Source organism: Penicillium odoratum, assembly GCF_028828045.1.
Source record: "Penicillium odoratum strain IBT 22623 chromosome Unknown utg000005l_segment0_segment0, whole genome shotgun sequence".
Taxonomy (NCBI): Eukaryota; Fungi; Ascomycota; class Eurotiomycetes; order Eurotiales; family Aspergillaceae; genus Penicillium; species Penicillium odoratum.
Genome location: NW_026643147.1, coordinates 736,197 through 756,620, shown reverse-complemented (window position 1 = coordinate 756,620; position 20,424 = coordinate 736,197). Strand labels below are relative to the sequence as shown.

The window sequence follows — 20,424 nt, the reverse complement described above, 5'->3', positions numbered from 1 at the left end:
TGGAGATACATTATAAGATAGGTGGGCTATATCTATATCGATTGTGTAACCATCCCTTGCTTGACCACCCCATTGATTAATTCGACACCGCATGATCATGTTAGCAGTTCGATTCCTATACGTCGCGGATGGTCTTAAAAATTGCAGACGAGCCATCCAGTTCATAATATATTTCTACTGGGCTCATCTCACGTGTTTTGCCGGTCACTCCAACCAGTATTAATAAAATATTGATTGTTGCTACCTGAAACGCTTTGCTCAGATTTCATCACGCAGTCATGGGTACTGAGCTCATCGATGAGGACAATGCGGGCACTCAGCCAGAACTGGAAATGCAGTACTTGCATGGGTGGAGGCTGTATACAATGGCTGTCAGGTAGTTATACTGAGTTTCTTGCCAGTTACAAACCTTCATCCTAATGAGCCCAACTAGTCTATTGCTAAGTCTATTTCTTGTCAATGTGGAGGGAACAATAATGAGTACTTCGTTATTCGCTATCACAAGTGATCTTGGAAGCTTCACTCAAACAAGCTGGATCATAACTTCATATTTGATTACCTATACCGGTTAGCATAGCAGGCAGTGATATTTTTTTAACTACAGCTAATATGGAAAGGATTCATCGTTTTGTGGACAAGGGTGTGCGGGATCTGGGGATGGAGAAATACATACCTGACAGCAATGGGGATTTTTCTTGCATTCTCCTTGGGGTGCGCACTATCAAAAACAGGGACTCAACTGTGCGTTACTCACATATCTATTATAGGCTTTCGTGTTGACGATTTCACAGGATAATATGCCGTGCTTTCCAAGGATTGGGTGGTGGAGGCACGTATTCATTGGTCATGCTCTGTGTCTATCAGCTGGTTCCCAAGGCCAAATTTGCGACATTCAGTGGCTTGATATCAATAACCATCGCATTAGCAACGATTACAGGTCCCGTCATTGGGGGTGCACTTGGCCGAAACTCAGCTTGGAGATGGTTATTTTATCTGAAGTATGTGAGCCCCATGAGACTTGCGTTTTGATATTTTTCCTGAAACACGCTTTAGTCTCCCTCCAGGCTGCGTAGCTATGCTCATAGCAGTCATCTCAATGCCACCCCACTTCTCTAAAGGGCCGAAGATTCTGCATTCATCAACGAAATCATGGTTTTTGTTGATGTGGAGGATCGACCTTCCTGGAATGTTTTTTTTACTTGGTGGCTCCCTTATGCTGGTGACTATACTTGACGAAACAAATAGTCACATCTCATGGTCTTCAGCCAGTGCTATTGTTTTGATCATCATGTCAGCGGCTTTCTGGGCAGCCTTTTTTGCTTGGGAGATCCTTATTTCCAGCAAGGAACCTCATATAAAGCCAGTATTCCCAAAACGGTTCTTTTCAAATTGGCCTTTAATTGGAATTTTCTTGTGAGTATTTTGACACGTTGAGAAATCTTTCACCAGGTTAGATCTTGACTGACTGCCACAGAACAAGTTTTATTGTTGGGATTCCCTATAATTCCATCATCGTGTACCTGCCACAGCGCTTCCAAGCTCTACTGGGAGACTCTGCCTTAATGGCTGGCATTCGTCTACTCGGGTATTCCGGAGTCACAGCTTTTTCGTCAACAATCGCCATTGTCATTAGTACGAGATTGGGGATCCCTTTTTTGCCTATTCTGCTCACAGGTGCGGTTCTGAATCTTGTTGGGATAGTGCTTCTGTCTACTCTTCCGACATCAAATGTGTTCCCTGCTGCCGGATATGGCTACGAAGTCATCGCGGGCTGCGGCATGGGAATTGCATACGGAATATCCATTTTTTCAGTACCCTATTTGCTGAGCCCCAAGGATCTTCGTAAGTGAGACAATAGTGAGGCGTGTTGACTTTCAAGTTTTGATTTGCTAATTTATTCTTACCACAGAGGAAGGTTCCGGGGTTGTTGTTCAAATGCGCTACCTGGGCAGCTCTCTTGGTGTTTCAATTTCCTCGAACATTTTCAATGGACGTTTAAAAAGTGGAGTCTCGCAATTAATTCCGAAAGATGCTTATGAAAAACTGCTTCATAACGTTGAATCTCTCTCAAGCCTCCCACCGAACATTCGAAGTCGGGTGCAAGACAATTTCTCCGAGAGCTACCGAATTCAATTCCAGGTGCTGATCGGGTTCGCAGTAGCCCAGCTTGCAGTCGCTTTCTTGCTTATCAGAAAGGGGAAACAGATCAGGCCATCAGAGCTCGCAACCCACTGAGAATCTTTTTTTCTACTTGCGATCTTTCCATTCCTATCAGGAAGGGTTTCTCTGGAGGGGAGAAGAATACGATTTGTCAGACTACCCAGTCACAAGATCGCAGTAGTCGTTCAATTCTCCGGTGTTTCTGCTTGACCGGGCGTTTATCATGCATCTTATTTCATTTACCGGTTTCCAGCCGTTCTGAAAATCCACAAAGAGGCCGAATGGAGCACGCAGACCATCATCAGTATCCGCAAAACTTGCTATTTTACGAGGCACTTCACTAGCTCAATCGCCCAGAAGAATTACTTAGATGATGCAGTAGTATTATGGAATGAGAATCAGCGCCTAGGAAATCAACTCGGCCTTTTGAATGGTGAGATCTGTTGTCAAGTGCTTAAGCGAATGTTTGTTCAATGTTACCATAAATTCATATTGTCAGTACCATATTCCCCATTGAAATATACAAGTAGTTTGGAGATATATCATCGCCATTAACATTTACAGAAGCTTTTTCGTGGGCAAACATTCAGTTTTTTCAGCTGAGTAAAGCAAGTTAAAAGTCAGTCGAAAAGGAAATCCACCTTTCAACCCTTTGAGGCCCAAGCACTATTTACTCCGCACAACATCCTTTTGCGGAGTCTAGAGTATGGGGTGATGCGTGCAGCAAAGATAGTCCTACCCCACCTTGATACGTATTTGCTGTGTGACTTTCCAATGTTGTTTAATGGTAGGACCCGTCAACTGAGGGTTACCGGTGAGAACCCTGGGAATGGGCGATTATAATATCTCATTTGGCGAGATAACTGTGAGTCTATGACTCTCGATTGATGATATGATTTCATAGGTGAAGTCCTGAAAATATCTTGGAATATCTAAGCTTATTCCGTACTCCCTGGCAATCAACATTGCCGAATTGTTTAGCTCACTGCGGAGATTTGAGTCTGCACTGCAGGATTTGCATCACAACTGCTCCATACATGACGACTCATTATGGGGGGGGGGGGGGTCCCTGTTTCATGTTGGAGAAGTGCTTCGTACTACGGAGTACATACTGTACGATGGTTGAGATCTTCATGGATATTTCTATAATAGGATTTGGAGTCAAAAATATTTAAATTTTGGAACGATAAATAATTTTTCATTGCAGACCGTAAAAATTTCATGTATCTAAATATTATTTTTCATGTCGCATTACTACATCTATTCACGTCAATATCTTTCACAACCATCCCTAGGCATGATTGCAACCCCTTCACAGTATTTCGTGTATACCGACCACTACGCTCTGTAGCACAGAGGAGCTTACAACAAATCGATCAGATAAATCAAGAGAGATAACGAGTCAGGAAGCGATTGGACGTCTGTAAAGCCGCTGGCATGATTTAGGAAGGAGCATGGGAACCGGTCCCACCAAGCCCCTTTTCTCAATTTTGGATTTTTCGATAAGTGACCTGACCCAGATAGTTTCCTAGCTTGTTCACCGCAGATCTCAAAAGGGTCTTAGTCTGAGTGGGTCGGTGAAAATTGAGACGATGGTTCCGTCGGGTATCCACTCCGAAGGCGATCCCGTATCTGCACTCGGCATCCCGAGAATGTAAGAGTTTTCAATGCCGACTCTGATTCCGGTTATCCATGGAAAATGGCTAAGTATATTTGAAAGCACAGATATCCATATCACCGAGATAAATCCAGACCATGTGAATAAAGATATACTCATGTACTTATGTTTTTGTACTATCTCCAAGACCATACGATCCCGAATGCCGAGTCCATTCGGACTCGGGATAGGGAGCTGTCGGTGTGCCGATTTGGTCAAGGTGGGGCCCATACAAAGCCCAACGGATCGAAAATCAACACGGGATTGCACCGAAGCCACCCACTAGGTGGGGCCTGCTTCATTCAACTACAGATTAACACACCGAACCGCTCGTCTGCGTTGTCATGCTCTTATCAGTTCAACTTTTCTCGCACACAAAAGCTTCACCGGGGTTGATATATAATCTAGACGAATACCCAGTATTGTTGTAAAGTTTTTGGCACGAAAGTTATCAGTAAAACTTTCATAATGTGTCAATTGAATGTTGGCTGCCAAGCTTCCAAGATTGTCTAGATGATCGTCATCTGAGACAGGCTCGGCCGTTCCTACAGTGAATGATTAATGACCCACTCAAATCAAGGTACAGTATGGTAACGTTTTATTTTAATACAATGCCATTTTATTGGAAACTGGAAAGCGGAAAGACTTTTTACCTAAAGATTGTGAAAACTCACCCTGCGCCCTCCCGATTCAGCGGGCATTTACATACGCAACAAGTAGCACCTGCAAGACTTGACAAGTCCAAATGTTCAATGTTTGCTTGTAAGTCATTGATTAATTTAGCTGATCTAGGTCTAGACCAACTTGATCAAGGAAATGGAGACTCGCTACAGTTTCCCTTCTTCCCCATGACGTGGATTGAGGGTTTTTTTTCTTTTCTCCTTCGTCATCGACGTCGGCTGATCCCAACTTGGTGGTCTAACCCACGGACGCTATCCGTTGCTCCGTCAGGAACCACAATTTCATTCGCTATTCCCGGACCCAGTTACTGTTTTTCGCAGGTTTCTAGAAGGTGGCAAGTTAACTCGGCTTATGGTACTGATTTACATGCCAGACATTCTAGGTTATGCGTTGGTATGCAAAAATCAAGACATTTGATGCATTCGGGAACCTTGAATTGAAAACATCAACGTTGAGCTATGAATATGACGCCAGACTAGAATAGAATTTAGAACCTTGGAAATAGTTAATGAACTAAATTAAGTGATAAGATGAAATTTCCGGAGTATAGCTACAAATGTTCTGTACCTACCCCGTTTGCGGCTCACGTGAACTTCACACTTGGAATACCCTTCTCCACCTTCTCCACCTCAACCCTCCAAACAGTATGGAGACTGAGTTATGCCCATGGAGAGAAATTTCCTCCGCCTTATTCCGATGCCAAACGTGGGACGTAAGATCCGGGCCCCCATGCCATGGTACCCCAAGGGGGGGGGGGGAAGTCTCCGTGTATTTATTTGACGGCTTTTCCCCCTTGGATGGGATCGATTGTTTTTTCTTTCCCATAGATCTTCCAACCCCTTTCCAGTAATCAACCCACCTGGATAGGTCTTTATCACAATGGGCATCCTTTCGAAATTTAAGCCTTCTGCTGAGGCTCAGGACTCTCAGTTCTCCTCACAGGCTGCTACCCCTGCCCGCGCCGACTCAACGATTGAGAAGGATGACACCATGATCGATGACAGCCCCGTCAAGTACTTGACATGGCGCTCATTCATTCTGGGTTTGTGTGTCTCTATGGGTGGTTTCATCTTCGGCTACTCCACTGGTAAGGTTCCACGACAGCTTTGGTCAACGGTTGATCACAGTGCTGATGTTGAAATCTAGGTCAAATCTCGGGTTTCACCTCCATGACCGACTTCAAGATGCGATTTGCCGAGTACAACGCTTCCACCGGTGAATATGCTTTCAGCAACGTCCGCAATGGTCTTATTGTTGGCCTGGTATGTTTCTTCATGTATGGTCACGCGATCTATGGAAGACTAACAGGATTGCTTCTATAGCTGTCTATCGGAACTATGATCGGTGCCCTCGTTGCTGCTCCCATGGCAGACCGTATTGGCCGCAAGTACTCCATCTCCTTCTGGGCTGTGATCAACATGGTCGGTATCATTGTACAGATTGCCACTACCGACAAGTGGGTCCAGATCGCAATGGGTCGTTGGGTCATGGGTCTGGGTGTTGGTGCCCTGTCCAGCGTGGTCCCCATGTACCAGTCTGAGTCGGCTCCTCGCCAGGTCCGTGGTGCCATGGTCAGTGCTTTCCAGCTGTTTGTCGCCTTCGGAATTTTCATCTCCTACATTGTCAACTTCGGAACCTCTCGCATCGACTCGACTGCCTCGTGGCGTATCACCATGGGTATCGGTTTTGCCTGGCCCCTCATCCTGGGTATTGGTACCTTGTTCCTGCCCGAGTCCCCCCGTTTCGCCTACCGCCACGGCCGTGTCGAGGAGGCTCGCAACGTTATGGCCAAGCTGTATGGTGTCCCTACCAACCACCGTGTGATTGCCCAGGAGATGGCCGACATGAAGCACAAGCTTGACGAGGAGCGTGCTGTCGGCACTGCTGCCTGGCACGAGATCCTCACCGGTCCCCGCATGTTCCACCGTACCATGCTGGGTATTGCTCTGCAGTCCCTGCAGCAATTGACTGGTGCCAACTTCATCTTCTATTACGGTACCTCTATCTTCAACGGTGTTGGTATTAGCAACTCCTACGTTACCTCTATCATTCTGGGGGCTGTTAACTTCGGTATGACCCTGCCTGGTTTGTATATCGTGGAGCACTTCGGCCGTCGTAAGTGCCTGATGATCGGTGGCGCCTGGATGTTCGTCTGTTTCATGATCTGGGCCTCTGTTGGACACGAGATCCTCACCCCCCACCCCTCAGCGCACTCTGCCGGTGTGGTTATGATTGTCTTCACCTGCTTCTTCATCGTCGGTTTCGCCACCACATGGGGTCCTATTGTCTGGGCCATCTGTGGTGAGATGTACCCCTTCCGCTACCGTGCCACCTGCATGGGAGTCGCTACCGCCGCCAACTGGACCTGGAACTTCCTTATCTCATTCTTCACCCCCTTCATCTCCAGCGCCATTGACTACCGCTACGGTTACGTCTTCGCCGCCTGCTGTTTCGCTGCTGTCCTTGTCGTCTTCTTCTTCGTCAACGAGACCCAGGGTCGCACTCTTGAGGAGGTCGACACCATGTACGTTCTGCACGTTAAGCCATGGAAGTCTTCCAGCTGGGTTGCCCCCGAGGGTATTGTTGCCGACATTCATGCTCCTCACGAGCCCAAGCCTGTCGAGGGCGGTGCCGGTGAGCACCAGCACCACGACTTGGAGATCACCGAGTAGTAAGCTTCCCATTGGAAAACCAAACCTCCAATCAAAAACAAGCCATTTCAAAATGGCTCATGTATAAGTACTTAATGATTTCTTGTGGATATAAACTCAGATTTGCTACGGCTTCTCCAATTAGTTCGGAGACGAGTTTGAAATGAAATGGCATTGAACCAAGAAGAAACTGTACAACTTCTATAAGTCTACATGCCAATCACTTCTGATTCTCATACTCCAAGCCTGCCTCCTTTCTAGCAGCTCCGTAAACCCCCGCAATATCCCCCTTAGCTCCCTTCTCCTCCTTAACAACAGATAAGAGATGATCAGTCACCTCCACATTTCTCATCCGCTGCCCACCTTCCTTAGCCAAAGCAGCCGCATGTCGCAAATCCTTCCGCGCAAGATCAACAGCAAACAACGGCTCTTCACGCTGATAATAATCTCCCGACACCATCCGATTCGCATACTTAGCAAACGGCCCCGGCGCAAAAATCTCCATCCACTCCTTCAACGGCTCAACTCCCAGCCCCGTAGTCTCAGCAGCCGTCAAAGCCTCAGCCAACACACCAACCGTGTTCAAAATAAACGTATTTCCAATAACCTTCATCGTAGTTGCCTTCCCAACATCAATATCCGCCCCAGACCCAGAGGCCAAATCAATCGTCCTCGAAGCCGTAACACCCTCATAGAACGGGCGCGCTTTCGCAATAGCACTCTGTTTCCCAGCAGGAACAATAATCAAAGCACCAATATCAGCCATGTTAGGCGCGCCGAAGACGGGGCTTGCAACGAACGATCCGCCACGGGCTTCGTACGCGGCTTCTGTACGGCGTGACGTCTCAGGATGGACGGTTGAGCAATCGACCACTGTCTTGTTGCTGAAGTCGATTGTAGTGTTTACGAGGATACCGGCTGTTATGCCGTCGAGGGCGGCATCGTCGCCGACGCAGGTGAAGATTATGTCGGCATCGCGCACGGCCTCGGGGAGGCTGGTTGCTACCTTTACGTTAGGGCCGAGAGTGGCGGCGTGGGCGGTTGCGCGGGACGTCGTGCGGTTGTAGAGAGTTAGGCTTGCTTGGGGGCCTTTTTTGGCGATGTTGGCGCTCATGCCCTGGTATTGTTAGCCGTGGGTTTCATTCATGGATAGCTTTTTGCTTACTCGGCCGATGTTGCCGAGGCCAATGAAGGTCACGTTTGTTCCGGACATGGTGAAGATGTATGGGCAATTGAGAAATTTGTTCGGGATGAAAAGATTTGGTGATGGGGTGGTCGGATGGTCTTTAAATCCAAGCTTTACGTGGGGCAGACGTGGGGTAATGGGGAAGTTGGAATTTGGGGCTTAGTTCTTAGCCGGTTTGCAAGAGATGATGGGATTCTATCTGAATTGCGGGGGGGGTAAAAGGGTTTTTTATATTGTTTGATCTGCACATGTGAATGACGGATTTATCTTTTATACCGAATGACGTGTTTCTGTTTGCATATAATTAATTGTAAAGCTGCTGATGTCCTCCCTATAAGCCGGATATAAATGCGGCTCGCACGGCCCGGTCGTTCCGCACGGTGCGTTTCCCGGGACAACGTCATAGGGAGTTACATAATACTAGAGGCTTTCCGCCGCTGCGCTCTTTGCGCGGTGTCTAATTAGGTATTAGACCACATCTCCTACTATATCTCCTACCCAGTCTGCTACTTGGTCTGCTACTTACTCTCCGACTCGGTATCCTATTCAGTATTCTACCTTCTTTCGTACCATATTAATCAAGTGATCACAGGGTTCGGAATATAGCGGAATAGAACAGAAAGAGAGAAAAGTGAAGTAGTAGGAGAAGGGGAAAAAAGGAAAAGTCTGCGGTGTCAGTAATAGAGGGGTAGATGAAGCATGGAAACAAAATGAAGATCAAAACATCTAACTTCTGAAAAGGAGAGGGAGATATGAAGACAGAGAGAGAGGCATCTAGAAATGCACGTGCTGGAGTAAACATAGCGTCACCTGAATTCCATACTCCATAACGAAATTGAAGATCAATGGACTCTTTCTAACCTTAGCAATGGCTAAATTTAATTACATATGCAAAATGTTTCTGTTATGGAAGGTCTTGATCGAAAGTCTCAGCCGATCTTTCATATATCTTGTTTAAGTCTCTGACATTTGCTTTAGGTACGCTCAGGCATATCATCTTCTTTCCCTCTTCCCTCTCTGTTCATGTATGTTTGACCTTCGTACTATTAAATGGATTTTGCATTTTGTATATAGCTTTATGAAAGAATACGCCTGGCAAACGAAGAACTTCAACCTTATTTTCAGATCGAGTAATCATGTCTACCATGTTCCGCTGTTAAATTCACTAAAGCTTTTTTAATCTTTTAGCTCCTATCGGTTATGCTATATTCATTAGGACATCATGATAAATATGTTGCTCTTCCTGGTGTTACTTATCAAGGCGATCATGATTTAATTTAATTTCGTTGTCTTTACTCTGAATAATACTGACCATGACGTTTCTTCTTCAAACAGATACATACAAATGAGACTTATGTGTTTCTCCATTTATTGTATTTATTCCAAGCCGCGGACATACAGGCGTTTGAAATTGTGGTTTCTTTTCTTCATTCGGTTCCTTCTTCATTCCAGTAGTTTCGTGAAAAGGTGTTTATTTTGAAGTCCACTTGTTGTGTCACATAAATTATAAGCATAGGTAGGTAGCTCAAATATATATCTGATCCTATCCACTATTTAGGGACTTCCCAAAAGCTTGGAAGCAAATTCACAGTTTCGCTTTCTCTCCAATAATAGCGATATCCTGGAACGGCAACCCCAAGTATTGCCACATATATGTGAACCTAGAACGAGTTAGAAATCTCCAAGGATAAATAAGTCAAATTAGAGTCATACCGATCACTACCAAAGAAAGGCTCCTCTTTGCCCTCTCGATTCCTCACCCAGAACCAGGGCGCTCCGTAGGCCCCCAGATCGAGTGCTGTTTGCGTATTCGCCGTAAGCGCTTCCTTATATTCCGGACTAGACGCCGCAGCTAAGATCTTCTTGATCTCCTCATCTGAGAAGCCATGGCTCTGAAGGAGGTTAGCCAGATTCTCAGGCTTGCTGACATCGATGTTCTTGTGGTACATCCACTCTGATAATGAGAGGAATGTCCTTTCAAATTGTTCGCGGGTGTGGTTCTTCTTGATATAGATCAAGCAGCGTTGGGGCTGGATTTTTGAGTGGTGAGTATAAATTGAACTGTGTGGATAGTGGGTACTCACCATGATTGATAGGATAGGGAAGAAATCAGGTGTCTTGATTGGTGGGACATCGAAGTACTTGCATGCCCGCTGCATGTCGAATTTGCCATATGCTGCTTTGGCGGGTAATGTCCACGGAGGTTTATTTCCTTGAATATGCATTAGCAACAGATAGCTGGGGCTTAATTACGGATTCAGTACCAGAGGCAACATTGACGCCTCCTAAGAAGATCGGATGGAGCCTGGACCATCGGATTGGATCATTAGCTTATCCCGTTAGACCGATGTATCGTGCCACGCACTCAATTTCCACTCCATGGGACTCTAGTGCCTTTCGATTCCGCTGCAGGTGGAGCGCTGCTAGGTATGAGTATGGCGAGACTAGTGGAATTAGCAATGCAATTGCGCTTTCTTGCGGCGGGCTGGAATCTTACCACAGTCAACGTATGCGTCTATCTTGCTTGTCATTGTGATTGATTTTGCGCCACCAATTGATTCCTTGGGAAATCTGCTGATGGTGTGATCGGTGTATTGTTCAAGGGGTTGTTATATGGCTGCGCTAGGCCGAGGTGGAGATGGGCCGAGGCTGTGGAGCAAATGTTGATGAGTGATCAGGAATTTGCATTCCCGGCAATGAGTAAAATGAAGCGCTTGAGAACTAACTAAGCACTACATATCTTGTCGACCATTAATTGAATTAAATTTGTGATCTCGAAGTATTATTGGGTATTATTAAAAATATAACTTTCTATGCAAATGATCGCACAGCTGTTTCGCTCGTGCTAAGCCTCCACTTGGTTACCGGTTTCATACATGTTACCAGCAGTTCAACTCAATATCAAGGAATTTGTACGATGATGCGGAAATTCCACGCATGCGCCATTTAATTCTTGTGATGGCCACTGATAGCTGACTGCCGAGTATTGACCAAGTCAAGGTCGTACGGATTTTCCTCATACTGCGTCGCAGTAGCAGTGCGATGCAATGATCGTCCAGACTGTCGAGAAGCCCGCGACGCACGCGACATACGTCGGCTAATGCTAATCCGCGATGGGACAGTAGACAAAGAATCACTGTCACTATCGTTACCATCTGCAGCCGTGGCAGTCGTCTCCGTCTTCTCCTGGGCAATCTCTGCCTGGTTCTTCTCAGCGAGCCGGCGCATGAACGCATCTGCTTCAGCAGCGAAGGTGCACCGCTGGCGGATCTGAGCTCCGTATTTGTAGAAGATAAATGGGAATGGTACGCAAGCCAGCGATAGGAATGCAGGGATGGAAGACGCCCAGTGGATGCCTAGGTTTTGATACATATATGTGGTGAAAAGCGGAAAGGCCATGCCGAATAACGAGCGGAGCGCCGAGTTAGCTGCCAAGACGGAGGCAGCGAAGATCGTATACGAGTCGATGAGGTAGTTGAATACACTTAGAAAGACGAGAACCATGCCGAATCCGAATGGAGCACCGGCCGCGATGGATACCATCCAATGGATGCTGGGAGAGTTCGTCCAAGCGAACCAGAAGAGTCCGATTGGGAGGGCGACGGCACCGACCATACTGGGAGGAAGTCGGAGCTCCGGTGCGAGTCGATCGGTTGTCTCGGAGCATTTCTTTGCGTATCGCGTATTCTCTGGGAAGGTATAAGCAACAGCGCAGAGCATTCCGACTAGAATACCCAAGAAAGCGAGGCCGCCTATGCCTTCACTCCAACCGCGGACTTCCTGGAACACGATCGGGTAAGCGGCGAAAAGCATATAGAGCGTTCCGTAAATAATCGACATATAGATAGAACAAAGAAGCACGATCGGTTCGCGGAATAATAGCATCCATGGGCGAGACAGGGCCGTCTTAAGCGTCTTGCCTATTGGCACCGGCCCGCGCTCAATATCAAGCTTACTGCGGTATACCTGCCCGGTCATCTCAGAGAGCTTTGCGGCTCGGCGACGGAGAAGAACCGGAGCGTAGGTTTCTGGGAGCAGGAAAATAATGCACAGCCAGAGCACACCGGAAAAGGCAGCGAGGAATCCCTCGACCCAGCGCCAGCCAGCTCCTGTAGCAAGGAAGCCTCCAATGATCGGACCAATTGTTGGACCCAGGAACGGCGCTGCGGCAAAGAAGCTAATTGCAATACCACGCTGCGAGGCTGGAAACAGGTCTGCGATCGTGCCGCCTGCATTTCCGAATGGCGAAGATCCGAAGCAGCCAGCCAGGAACCGGAGAATGATGAGGGTCTGGATATTTTTGGATCCTGCGGCACCAGCATTAAAAGCAGTCAAGAATGCGAAACTAATCGTGAATATATGACGACGACCGAAGATCTCGCTAAGTGGTGCCCAGATCAGAGGGCCGATGGCAAATCCTAGGACGAAGAGCGATACTCCAAGGATGGCTACCTCTTCTGCAACACCAAAATCCTCAATGATCTGACTCATTCCACCTGAATAAGCGGATGATACCAAGGCCACTGCTAGTGTGACAAATGAGACTAAGATCGTAATCGCCCATTTCTTGACTGTGCGGAAGTTCATCGGGTTACGAGGATCGCGTGGTATCCAGACAACTGCGTAAGGATCATCTTCAGTGCCAGATCCCGCATAAGGGTATCTAGCTACTTCTTCCGTGATGACTTTTTGATCGAAAATCAGACGCCAGAAAGGGATTTTGGAGGGTAGCGAGGCCTCGCCCCCGTTGAAAGCTGTCATAGTGAGAGCTTGCCTTGCCAAGTGTTTTGTTGACAATTACCCAACTTCTGTTTGAATTGATTTATCGATATGATCCTACCATTTCAACAAAATAGTCTCAGGGCAGATCCGATAGAGCTTTCAATATGAAAACAAGAATTGGGATCCTTGCCACCATAAGGATTCACGGTTACTTGAAGACCCACATTAATAGCCGTGAGCCTCGGTATCTTCTTAAATTAGTAAAAGCTTTCTATCCAGCGCGGCTCTCATTGGATAAGAGCAACACTTGGCGTTGATTGCCGAATGTAAGCGGGTAGAGTGCGTAAGAGATTTCAAGATTATCCGATATGGAATAGAATTTTCGGCCCGAACAGAGATTTCATGGCGCACGGCTTCCCGATTGTTGACGATGACCGGGTAGTAAGATAAATATGAGGATGGATGAGAGTTTATTAATTTGGTACGAATGATAAGATATGGAATTTGACTGTGATCGTCATGCATGTCGAGATCTGCATATCATGACTGCTTATCTGAATTGCTAAATATACTACCCTATGTTACTCTTATTAGGAAAATGACTTCCAACAGGTGGAGTGCCCGACTATATCAGATTTCTGGCGTTTTGTAGGGCGAGTAAATTAATTGTTATAAAAAAATTCTATCACATCAGTATCGTCTCTGCGTAAGTCCATGCTCGTCCACGGTTTTAGTGAAGTGAATGTGGCTGACTTAAGGGGAGATGAGGTGGCCGGACAGCCGACCGAATCTCCTGCCAACCATACTGTTTGGCTTGTTTGTAGGGGAGTCGTTCTAGACAGGGTATAGCTCATACACCTGTAATATCTGCGGATCTAGTTCTTCGTGAAGTAGGTAGATAAAAGACTAAGTAAGATACCAAGTTGGAGACTAGGTAGGATACCAGGGAGAATACTAGGTAGGAGGCTAACCAGGAGACCAAGTAAGAGACTGATAAGAATACTCATAGCCTTTAAGATGGTCTATAGCACAAAATCGCCGCCAATCCCCAACCCTTCGAAAGCAAGAAAACCAGGAAAGAAATATCCAAAAGTACTAAATACTCCTCCCCCTAGTATACTCCCCATCGTCCTTGCGGAAATACACTAACACCCAATTCCCGAATTCGTCTTGTAAAAGCGACCATAGTGCGGTCAATGAGCGTCATAGAACAACTCAGATTGTAGACAACGTCGTGCAGTGGGCGTGCCATGTCCAATCGAACCTTTGATTTGATCGGTGCCCATGGTTTGTGGTCTTTACCAGTGCCAGTAGCGGCGGATGCTGCGGAGTGAATTAGCTCGAAGGAGGCGCCGCTATCCTGGGTATGTGAGATCCTGGCGATATCGTTGGGCTTAGGCTTTTTCGCGGTAATATCCGTAGGTTTATCGCCTGTGAGGATTCCCGTTGGGGCGTCGTGTGTAGGGACGGTCTTATGATCGGTACCGTCCGAATTGTCGGTAGCGGGTGCAGTGATGGTAACATTAGTATCGTCATCGACAGCTGCAGAGCGGGGCTTGACGGAAAAGCCTTTCCGCGATGTAAACAAGTCAGGCGTAGCTGATGCTCGAGTCGGAGAAAATATATCGACTGTAAATATAAAAAACAAAATAACAAAGTCAGCCCCACAAGGCATTACCAGAGCACTGGTTCGGGGGGAGGTTCGCCTGCGTTCTCCTTCCCAAAATGGGCGACTCTGGCAAGCCACGCCAGTCCAGCGGCATGCTGCTCGTGAGCGTCCGCCCCCACTTTCGGGTATTGGGCGGTAAGAGAGTTGGTGGTTGAGGAGATAGTGTCGGCGGAGTTTCGACGGCCCTACAAACCGAGTTGGCAACGTACACCCTTCAAAGCGATAGAGGACTTCACCGCGGTAAATCACTGGGGACTCTGCGTCTACCCGGGGTAGACGCAGCGCATCGGCTGCGTTTAGCTGATGGTACAGCTTGGCCCCATTGTCGGATCCCCCGGGCTGCCGATTGCTCGCCTCCCTCAGCTCCTTGAGAGCCCCACGAGGGGCGCGCTTTGGCTTCTTCGCAGGCGGCGTGTACTCTGGGATGGCTTTGCACACCTTTCGGTGCGCCTCCAATGCATCAGGGCGGGAAAATGGCTTCTTACACCATTCACATTCGACCACCGGGGCCTTGCCATCAAATGTGACTAGCTCTGGATGCTTATGATGCACATGAAGAAGCAGCACGACGGTATTCTTGGAACGCTCTGAACAATCCGGGTCTCGACATCCATATTTGAACGGGTTCTCCCAGTGGGAGTTCCGGTGCATCGAGACGTCGAGAAGCTATGTAATATTAGTATGTACGAAGCCTTAAGTCTTGGTTCATGATATCTTACCTCCCGTACTGACTCCGAAATCCCGCTTTTTGCGCCTGCTATCATGAGAAAGTTCCTCACGAATAGTGCAGTTGAGAATTCTAGTTGGCTTTCATCGGCATCGATATCCAGCTCACCATGGAAGAGCTGGCATGCTTGGAGTATATTCACTTCGTGGAATCGGCGAGGAACATTAGCGTAAACGCGGATATTGGATTTCGTGGGAAGTGAACAGAATGGATCGAAGATATCCACGAAGCTGACTGCGTTCGTGGTGAACCCATCCCATCCTGAAAAAACAAATGTCACTTCAAGCTTTTGATCCTTAACTTTATTAAAATATATTTCATAAACTCGTATGTACGGCCCCTCTTTAGAAGGGTGTACTTCGATTGGTGCACGGACTCATAAAACTCCGCGGGGTGGGTCCTCACATTCCCGTAAGCCAGCCGATACTCATCGGCCACATATAGAAGAGAATCGTGGAGCCAGGTGAATTTCTAATCGCAGTTCGATGAAGTTTGACTCGCTCCGGATTTTCAAGGCTTAGACAACCATTCTTAAACGGATTGTTCTACCCTAGGTGGGTATTGCGGTACATCAACAAGCTGAGCAGCTTTTTGGGAGGTTGTCGACAGCTGATCTGCTGTCCAAGGGAAGAAAGGGCTACATAGTAGCGTGGAAACAGAAGAAAGGGACAGGATATTTATTCCGAGAGGTATGGAGGAGAGAAAGAGAAAGAGAGAGAGAGAGAGATCTAGCTAAAGACATGCAGCGCTGACAAACGTGAGGGGGTCAGCTGACCCGACCCCGTATACTCCAATAGAGGTGATATGGAGAGAAGTCGAAAGGTCATTTGGGGGTGTTATTGGAGAAGAAAAAGGATCTAAGGCATAAGAACGGGATATGCCCATCAGCGTTACACAAAATCAAAAAAAAATATCATCCTCACCGTGACTGAACCTTCAGGTATACTTGAAGGCGGTGGGAATAATAGCCAGGCAGAATATCCCTGGAACCTCAACATGCAACCAATAAAAGATCATCCTCACGGTGGATCTAGGTGGCTGAACCTTCGAGAAAAATCACAAAAAATACAAAAAGTAAGCGACCGACGCAGGATTCGAACCTGCAACCTTTAGTAGTCTGATAACCGGAAACTAACGCGCTACCATTGCGCCAGTCGGCCTTGGATGAGTAAATGTGGCTCTAAAAAGATCCAGAGACCAAATGAGTTTTTTCTAGATATTCTAACTTTGACTACGACTATGTTGCTCAGTTAATATAATAAGGGTCTCTATAAATTTATACTTTGATTTGAATACTTCCTAGATATAATATTCTCTATAGAAGCTATAAACTACTAAACTTACATAGATTCAGTAGCGCTCTTCTACTTAGGTATACTACAGATAGTTTAGATGTACATTCGAAACCTCTTAACTTTTCCTTTTCCCCCTTTTTCTATATGTTTTATTTTTATTCTCTTCTCTTCTCTTCTCTTCTCTTTACTTTCTATACCGCGATTTATAATTTTGGAGAGCCCTTTGACCATTTGACTTGTACGGTATGAAAGCAGGTAGAATACTAGATAGGATACCAAGTAGGAGACTGAGTAGGAGATATAGTAGGAGGTGTGGTCTAATACCTAAGTAGGCGCCGCGCTTTTTGAGCGGTGGAAAGCCTATAGTCACCAGTCACTTGCATATCCTTGGGAGATACCGAAAAATCAAGACTTAAATCCATATAAATATTTACCTAATTCACAACCTTCACTGATTATGCAATCTTATTCTTGGCTCCAGAAATGGTGTCGAAATTTTCGGAAAACTACTCTGTTGGTAATCCAGCGAGGGCTCGCTCTGCTCAGAATATTTTTAACCGCAAAAGTGCGCCATCCCTCTAAAAACGCGCATATAACACTGATGCGAAAACCCAACACATAAAAGGGAGGAGTATACATATCGCATCATACTCTAAGGCAGGAGATTTTATTTTGCTTTGTACTGAGTGGATGAACGGTAAACCGCATTCGAATATTAAAGGTCCTGCCTAGCAAAATCGTCCGTTGAAGTGCCCAGCATAAGGAAAGTGATTCCAAAGGCAAGATGAACGTCGCTTCAACACCGGCGGAGAGATCCAAAGACACAGCTACGGGCTGTGTTGGTCGGAACGAAACCAGATCTTACCACGGCCCCCGATTCTAGGAAATAGAGTCTCACTCCTGTACTGTGGCGATACAAAGGAAGTGCTCGAATCTGGTAAGAAACTTCTGTTCACGACATCAGACCCAGATCAATATTCCCTGCCATCGTTGGATCTTCTCGAGGTGCAATGGATACTCTATCGTATCGCAGCCCTCTAAAATGTTTCTGCTGATGCCGACGACGATAGCGACGGTGATAGCGACAGCGACAATGGTGACTGGCTTGAAAAGGCTGAACCCGCCGGCCTCGAAATTATTCGGCCGACGCCTCATTCTCGAGCCGGTTTCCTGTCATTATTCGATCGCCCGCAGACGTGGGGAGGAAAAATGATTCACTTTGATCACACCATCTGGAGTGGCGCCGCAGAGCCCTGGCTTGCGGAAGTCGCGCTCGCCAGAAAAGAGCCCATCGCCGCTCAAATGTCGACCGGGAAATGTGTCTCTACATCCGCGCGGAAAACCGTGCACATGATTCGTTCTCGAGTTGTGGTGTTTATCATCATAACATGCTTTACTTGCTAGCGATGGACTCCTTTGCTGTCACTGTGAGGTCGGCGCATTGGTGGCCACCTCGCAGTCCTTTAACATTGCGAAGAAGTTTGTTTCATCAATTCAAGAAGCCAGCTCGAAGTTTGAATTGAGCTTGAGGAGTTCTGAAATAATCAAAAATAAAATACACAAGTAAGAGCAAGCGCAGTACCAGCATGACATGACATTACTACCCACCACTCGTGCGTCCACGCATCACAGGGTCCCCAAACAGCAACAGCAGCTCCACATACGGTACATGTTCTGACTGGGGACATTCCATGGCAGTTTTGAAATCAAGTATGGTCACGGCTGCTGTGTTCCTTTCATAAGGAACATTGTGCTTTCCAATATCGGGCACGCGGATTGACAAAGACCGAAAAATGTGGATTGCCTTCTCGCACTCCTCACGGACGTGAGTTCGCTCGCGGTCATTAAGATCATTCCAAATACGGGTGAGGACCTGTCCAACTTTATAGGGGAGTGCAATTGTCCTTTCGCCAGGAGATAAATTTGAGCATAGGATGTTCCCAGCGAGTATCATATTCACGAACACATCGTAACCTCCAGGTCGTAACTCTGATAGACCCTCGTAGACAGTACACTCCGTATTCGACCTAGAATGATACATGAAGTGAGAAAGAACCAGGACAATAGTGGTCAATAGTATACGTACGCCCGCTCATGTCTGGGCCCCCAGCACTTTGCGATGTAGCAGGTTCCCTGCTGGTCAATCACGAAGATAGCCTTGTCTGTCTGGCCGGGTTTTGAAATCATCTGGGAGACAATTCAAGATTGTAAGCGCCCCTCCTTGGCCGCTGAGAATGATTGAATTCGGGGTAACATTCCCTGTCAGTCCGATCACTAGACGGCCTTCAGCGACATGGACTTCAGCGACAGAAATTCTTCGTGGGATCTGGCGGACAGAAGCTTGGTGACCATTCTGACCTCGAAGCTGGTAGTTCAGGTTAGCGGATATGTACCAACACAAAATGAATGCCACTTACTCGCTCCCCCTTGAAGTCTGAATCCTCGGTGTAATCATGCGCCTGTTCGGCAAGAATACAGAACCCTGCAAACACTGCCGGACAGACAAATCGGTGTGCAGGGCTTGAAAAGGTGAGGAGATGCGGAAGGAAAAATTGGCTGTTCGCTTGACGAACATAGTCCCCTCGTAATTGGACAGAAAGCCGTAGCGCAACCAAAATTTCCTCATCTGTGCCACAAGCTGCCCTGTGGAGATGTTACTGACAGTAGTATGGCGCTAGGGCGAGCTACACATACCAATATAGGGTCTAAGCTACACACGAGACCCTATGTTAGAAACAGACAATTGAGCAAGCTCAAGGGTCTAGAAGGGTTTCATTTCGCCAGTACCTGAACTTCATTTATGCGGTGGTATTTATTAATAGACACACCGATAGATTCGTCAGGTATAGTTTCCGTTGTAATTGCGAAGGCTTGAATATACTACCTGAAATACTCTTATACATCCTATCTAACCCGATCAGGAACATATATACCCATAGGTCATAGCTTCGAGCCAACTACCTAAATCATACTCCCTATAGCCTACCTAGGTAGACTTAGTTATATCTACCCTAGTATCTACTCTAGAACCTACTCTAGTACCTGCTCTAATATCTACTCTAGAACCTATTCTATTAACTACTCTAGCACCTACTCTAGCACCTACTCTAGCACCTACTCTACTACCTACTCTACTACCTACTCAGTATCTACCCAAGCATCTACCCGTTTAGCTATAGTGCATTATATAAGTATATTAAAGGTATACATAATTGAAAATGCGTATCGAAAACGAAAATTTGAAAGCTTGATAAGGTACCACTGAATTCGAAGTCGTGGGTGTGTTCGCGGCTCATAGCTTCGGCCATCGCCATAGTGTAGCTCCACGATGGTCCAATTCGGCAAATACAAAACTGCTCGGATGTTTGCAAAAGGCTCTAGAGTGGTGAGGAGAATGATGTTTTGTTCCTTTGTTGGAGATGCCATTTTGGGCCAGGCTACGGCCGGACACGGGTCCTCGATTCGCGAGTATGGATAATTGGTCTCTGGAAGCGCTTCGGTGGGATATGCCCCGATTCCAACAAACATGACCGGCAAACATGCGAGAGTCAGAGGGATTGGTCGAGAGGGGCTAGCAGTCTCAATCCACATAAACCAACCCGACTGACCGAGGCTGCCATCACCGAATTTCTCGCGAACCCACTGCATTTCCTGAGGATTTGGCCAACGGAATTTG

At 46.8% G+C, this 20,424-nt stretch overlaps 7 protein-coding genes across 7 annotated transcripts; 2 read left to right on the top strand and 5 right to left on the bottom strand.

Moving 5' to 3' along the window:
- Nucleotides 1–278: 278 nt before the first annotated feature.
- On the top strand, nucleotides 279–2,235 carry N7520_005822 (major facilitator superfamily domain-containing protein; the record flags this gene model as incomplete). Its single annotated transcript, XM_057139756.1, has 6 exons — nucleotides 279–376; nucleotides 618–741; nucleotides 792–1,002; nucleotides 1,266–1,413; nucleotides 1,475–1,842; nucleotides 1,910–2,235. 6 exons carry the CDS (start codon nucleotides 279–281, stop codon nucleotides 2,233–2,235), a joined length of 1,275 nt encoding a protein of 424 aa, XP_056993762.1.
- A 3,142-nt stretch (nucleotides 2,236–5,377) lies between these two features.
- Nucleotides 5,378–7,170, top strand: N7520_005821 (sugar porter family MFS transporter; the record flags this gene model as incomplete). Its single annotated transcript, XM_057139755.1, has 3 exons — nucleotides 5,378–5,585; nucleotides 5,645–5,760; nucleotides 5,821–7,170. 3 exons carry the CDS (start codon nucleotides 5,378–5,380, stop codon nucleotides 7,168–7,170), a joined length of 1,674 nt encoding a protein of 557 aa, XP_056993761.1.
- Nucleotides 7,171–7,369: 199 nt separating this feature from the next.
- On the bottom strand, nucleotides 7,370–8,362 carry N7520_005820 (NAD(P)-dependent oxidoreductase; the record flags this gene model as incomplete). Its single annotated transcript, XM_057139754.1, has 2 exons — nucleotides 7,370–8,266; nucleotides 8,315–8,362. 2 exons carry the CDS (start codon nucleotides 8,360–8,362, stop codon nucleotides 7,370–7,372), a joined length of 945 nt encoding a protein of 314 aa, XP_056993760.1.
- A 1,558-nt stretch (nucleotides 8,363–9,920) lies between these two features.
- N7520_005819 (putative DSBA family oxidoreductase) lies at nucleotides 9,921–10,866 on the bottom strand (the record flags this gene model as incomplete). The annotated part of the gene is made up of 6 exons (XM_057139753.1): nucleotides 9,921–9,996; nucleotides 10,049–10,365; nucleotides 10,420–10,547; nucleotides 10,600–10,640; nucleotides 10,701–10,779; nucleotides 10,833–10,866. 6 exons carry the CDS (start codon nucleotides 10,864–10,866, stop codon nucleotides 9,921–9,923), a joined length of 675 nt encoding a protein of 224 aa, XP_056993759.1.
- A 415-nt stretch (nucleotides 10,867–11,281) lies between these two features.
- Nucleotides 11,282–13,096, bottom strand: N7520_005818 (MFS transporter; the record flags this gene model as incomplete). The annotated part of the gene is made up of 1 exon (XM_057139752.1): nucleotides 11,282–13,096. The coding sequence occupies one exon, from the start codon at nucleotides 13,094–13,096 to the stop codon at nucleotides 11,282–11,284; it is 1,815 nt and encodes a 604-aa protein (XP_056993758.1).
- Nucleotides 13,097–14,168: 1,072 nt separating this feature from the next.
- N7520_005817 (uncharacterized protein) lies at nucleotides 14,169–15,490 on the bottom strand (the record flags this gene model as incomplete). Its single annotated transcript, XM_057139751.1, has 3 exons — nucleotides 14,169–14,686; nucleotides 14,936–15,392; nucleotides 15,446–15,490. The coding sequence occupies 3 exons, from the start codon at nucleotides 15,488–15,490 to the stop codon at nucleotides 14,169–14,171; spliced, it is 1,020 nt and encodes a 339-aa protein (XP_056993757.1).
- A 2,858-nt stretch (nucleotides 15,491–18,348) lies between these two features.
- N7520_005816 (uncharacterized protein) lies at nucleotides 18,349–18,935 on the bottom strand (the record flags this gene model as incomplete). The annotated part of the gene is made up of 2 exons (XM_057139750.1): nucleotides 18,349–18,775; nucleotides 18,835–18,935. The coding sequence occupies 2 exons, from the start codon at nucleotides 18,933–18,935 to the stop codon at nucleotides 18,349–18,351; spliced, it is 528 nt and encodes a 175-aa protein (XP_056993756.1).
- Nucleotides 18,936–20,424: the final 1,489 nt, after the last annotated feature.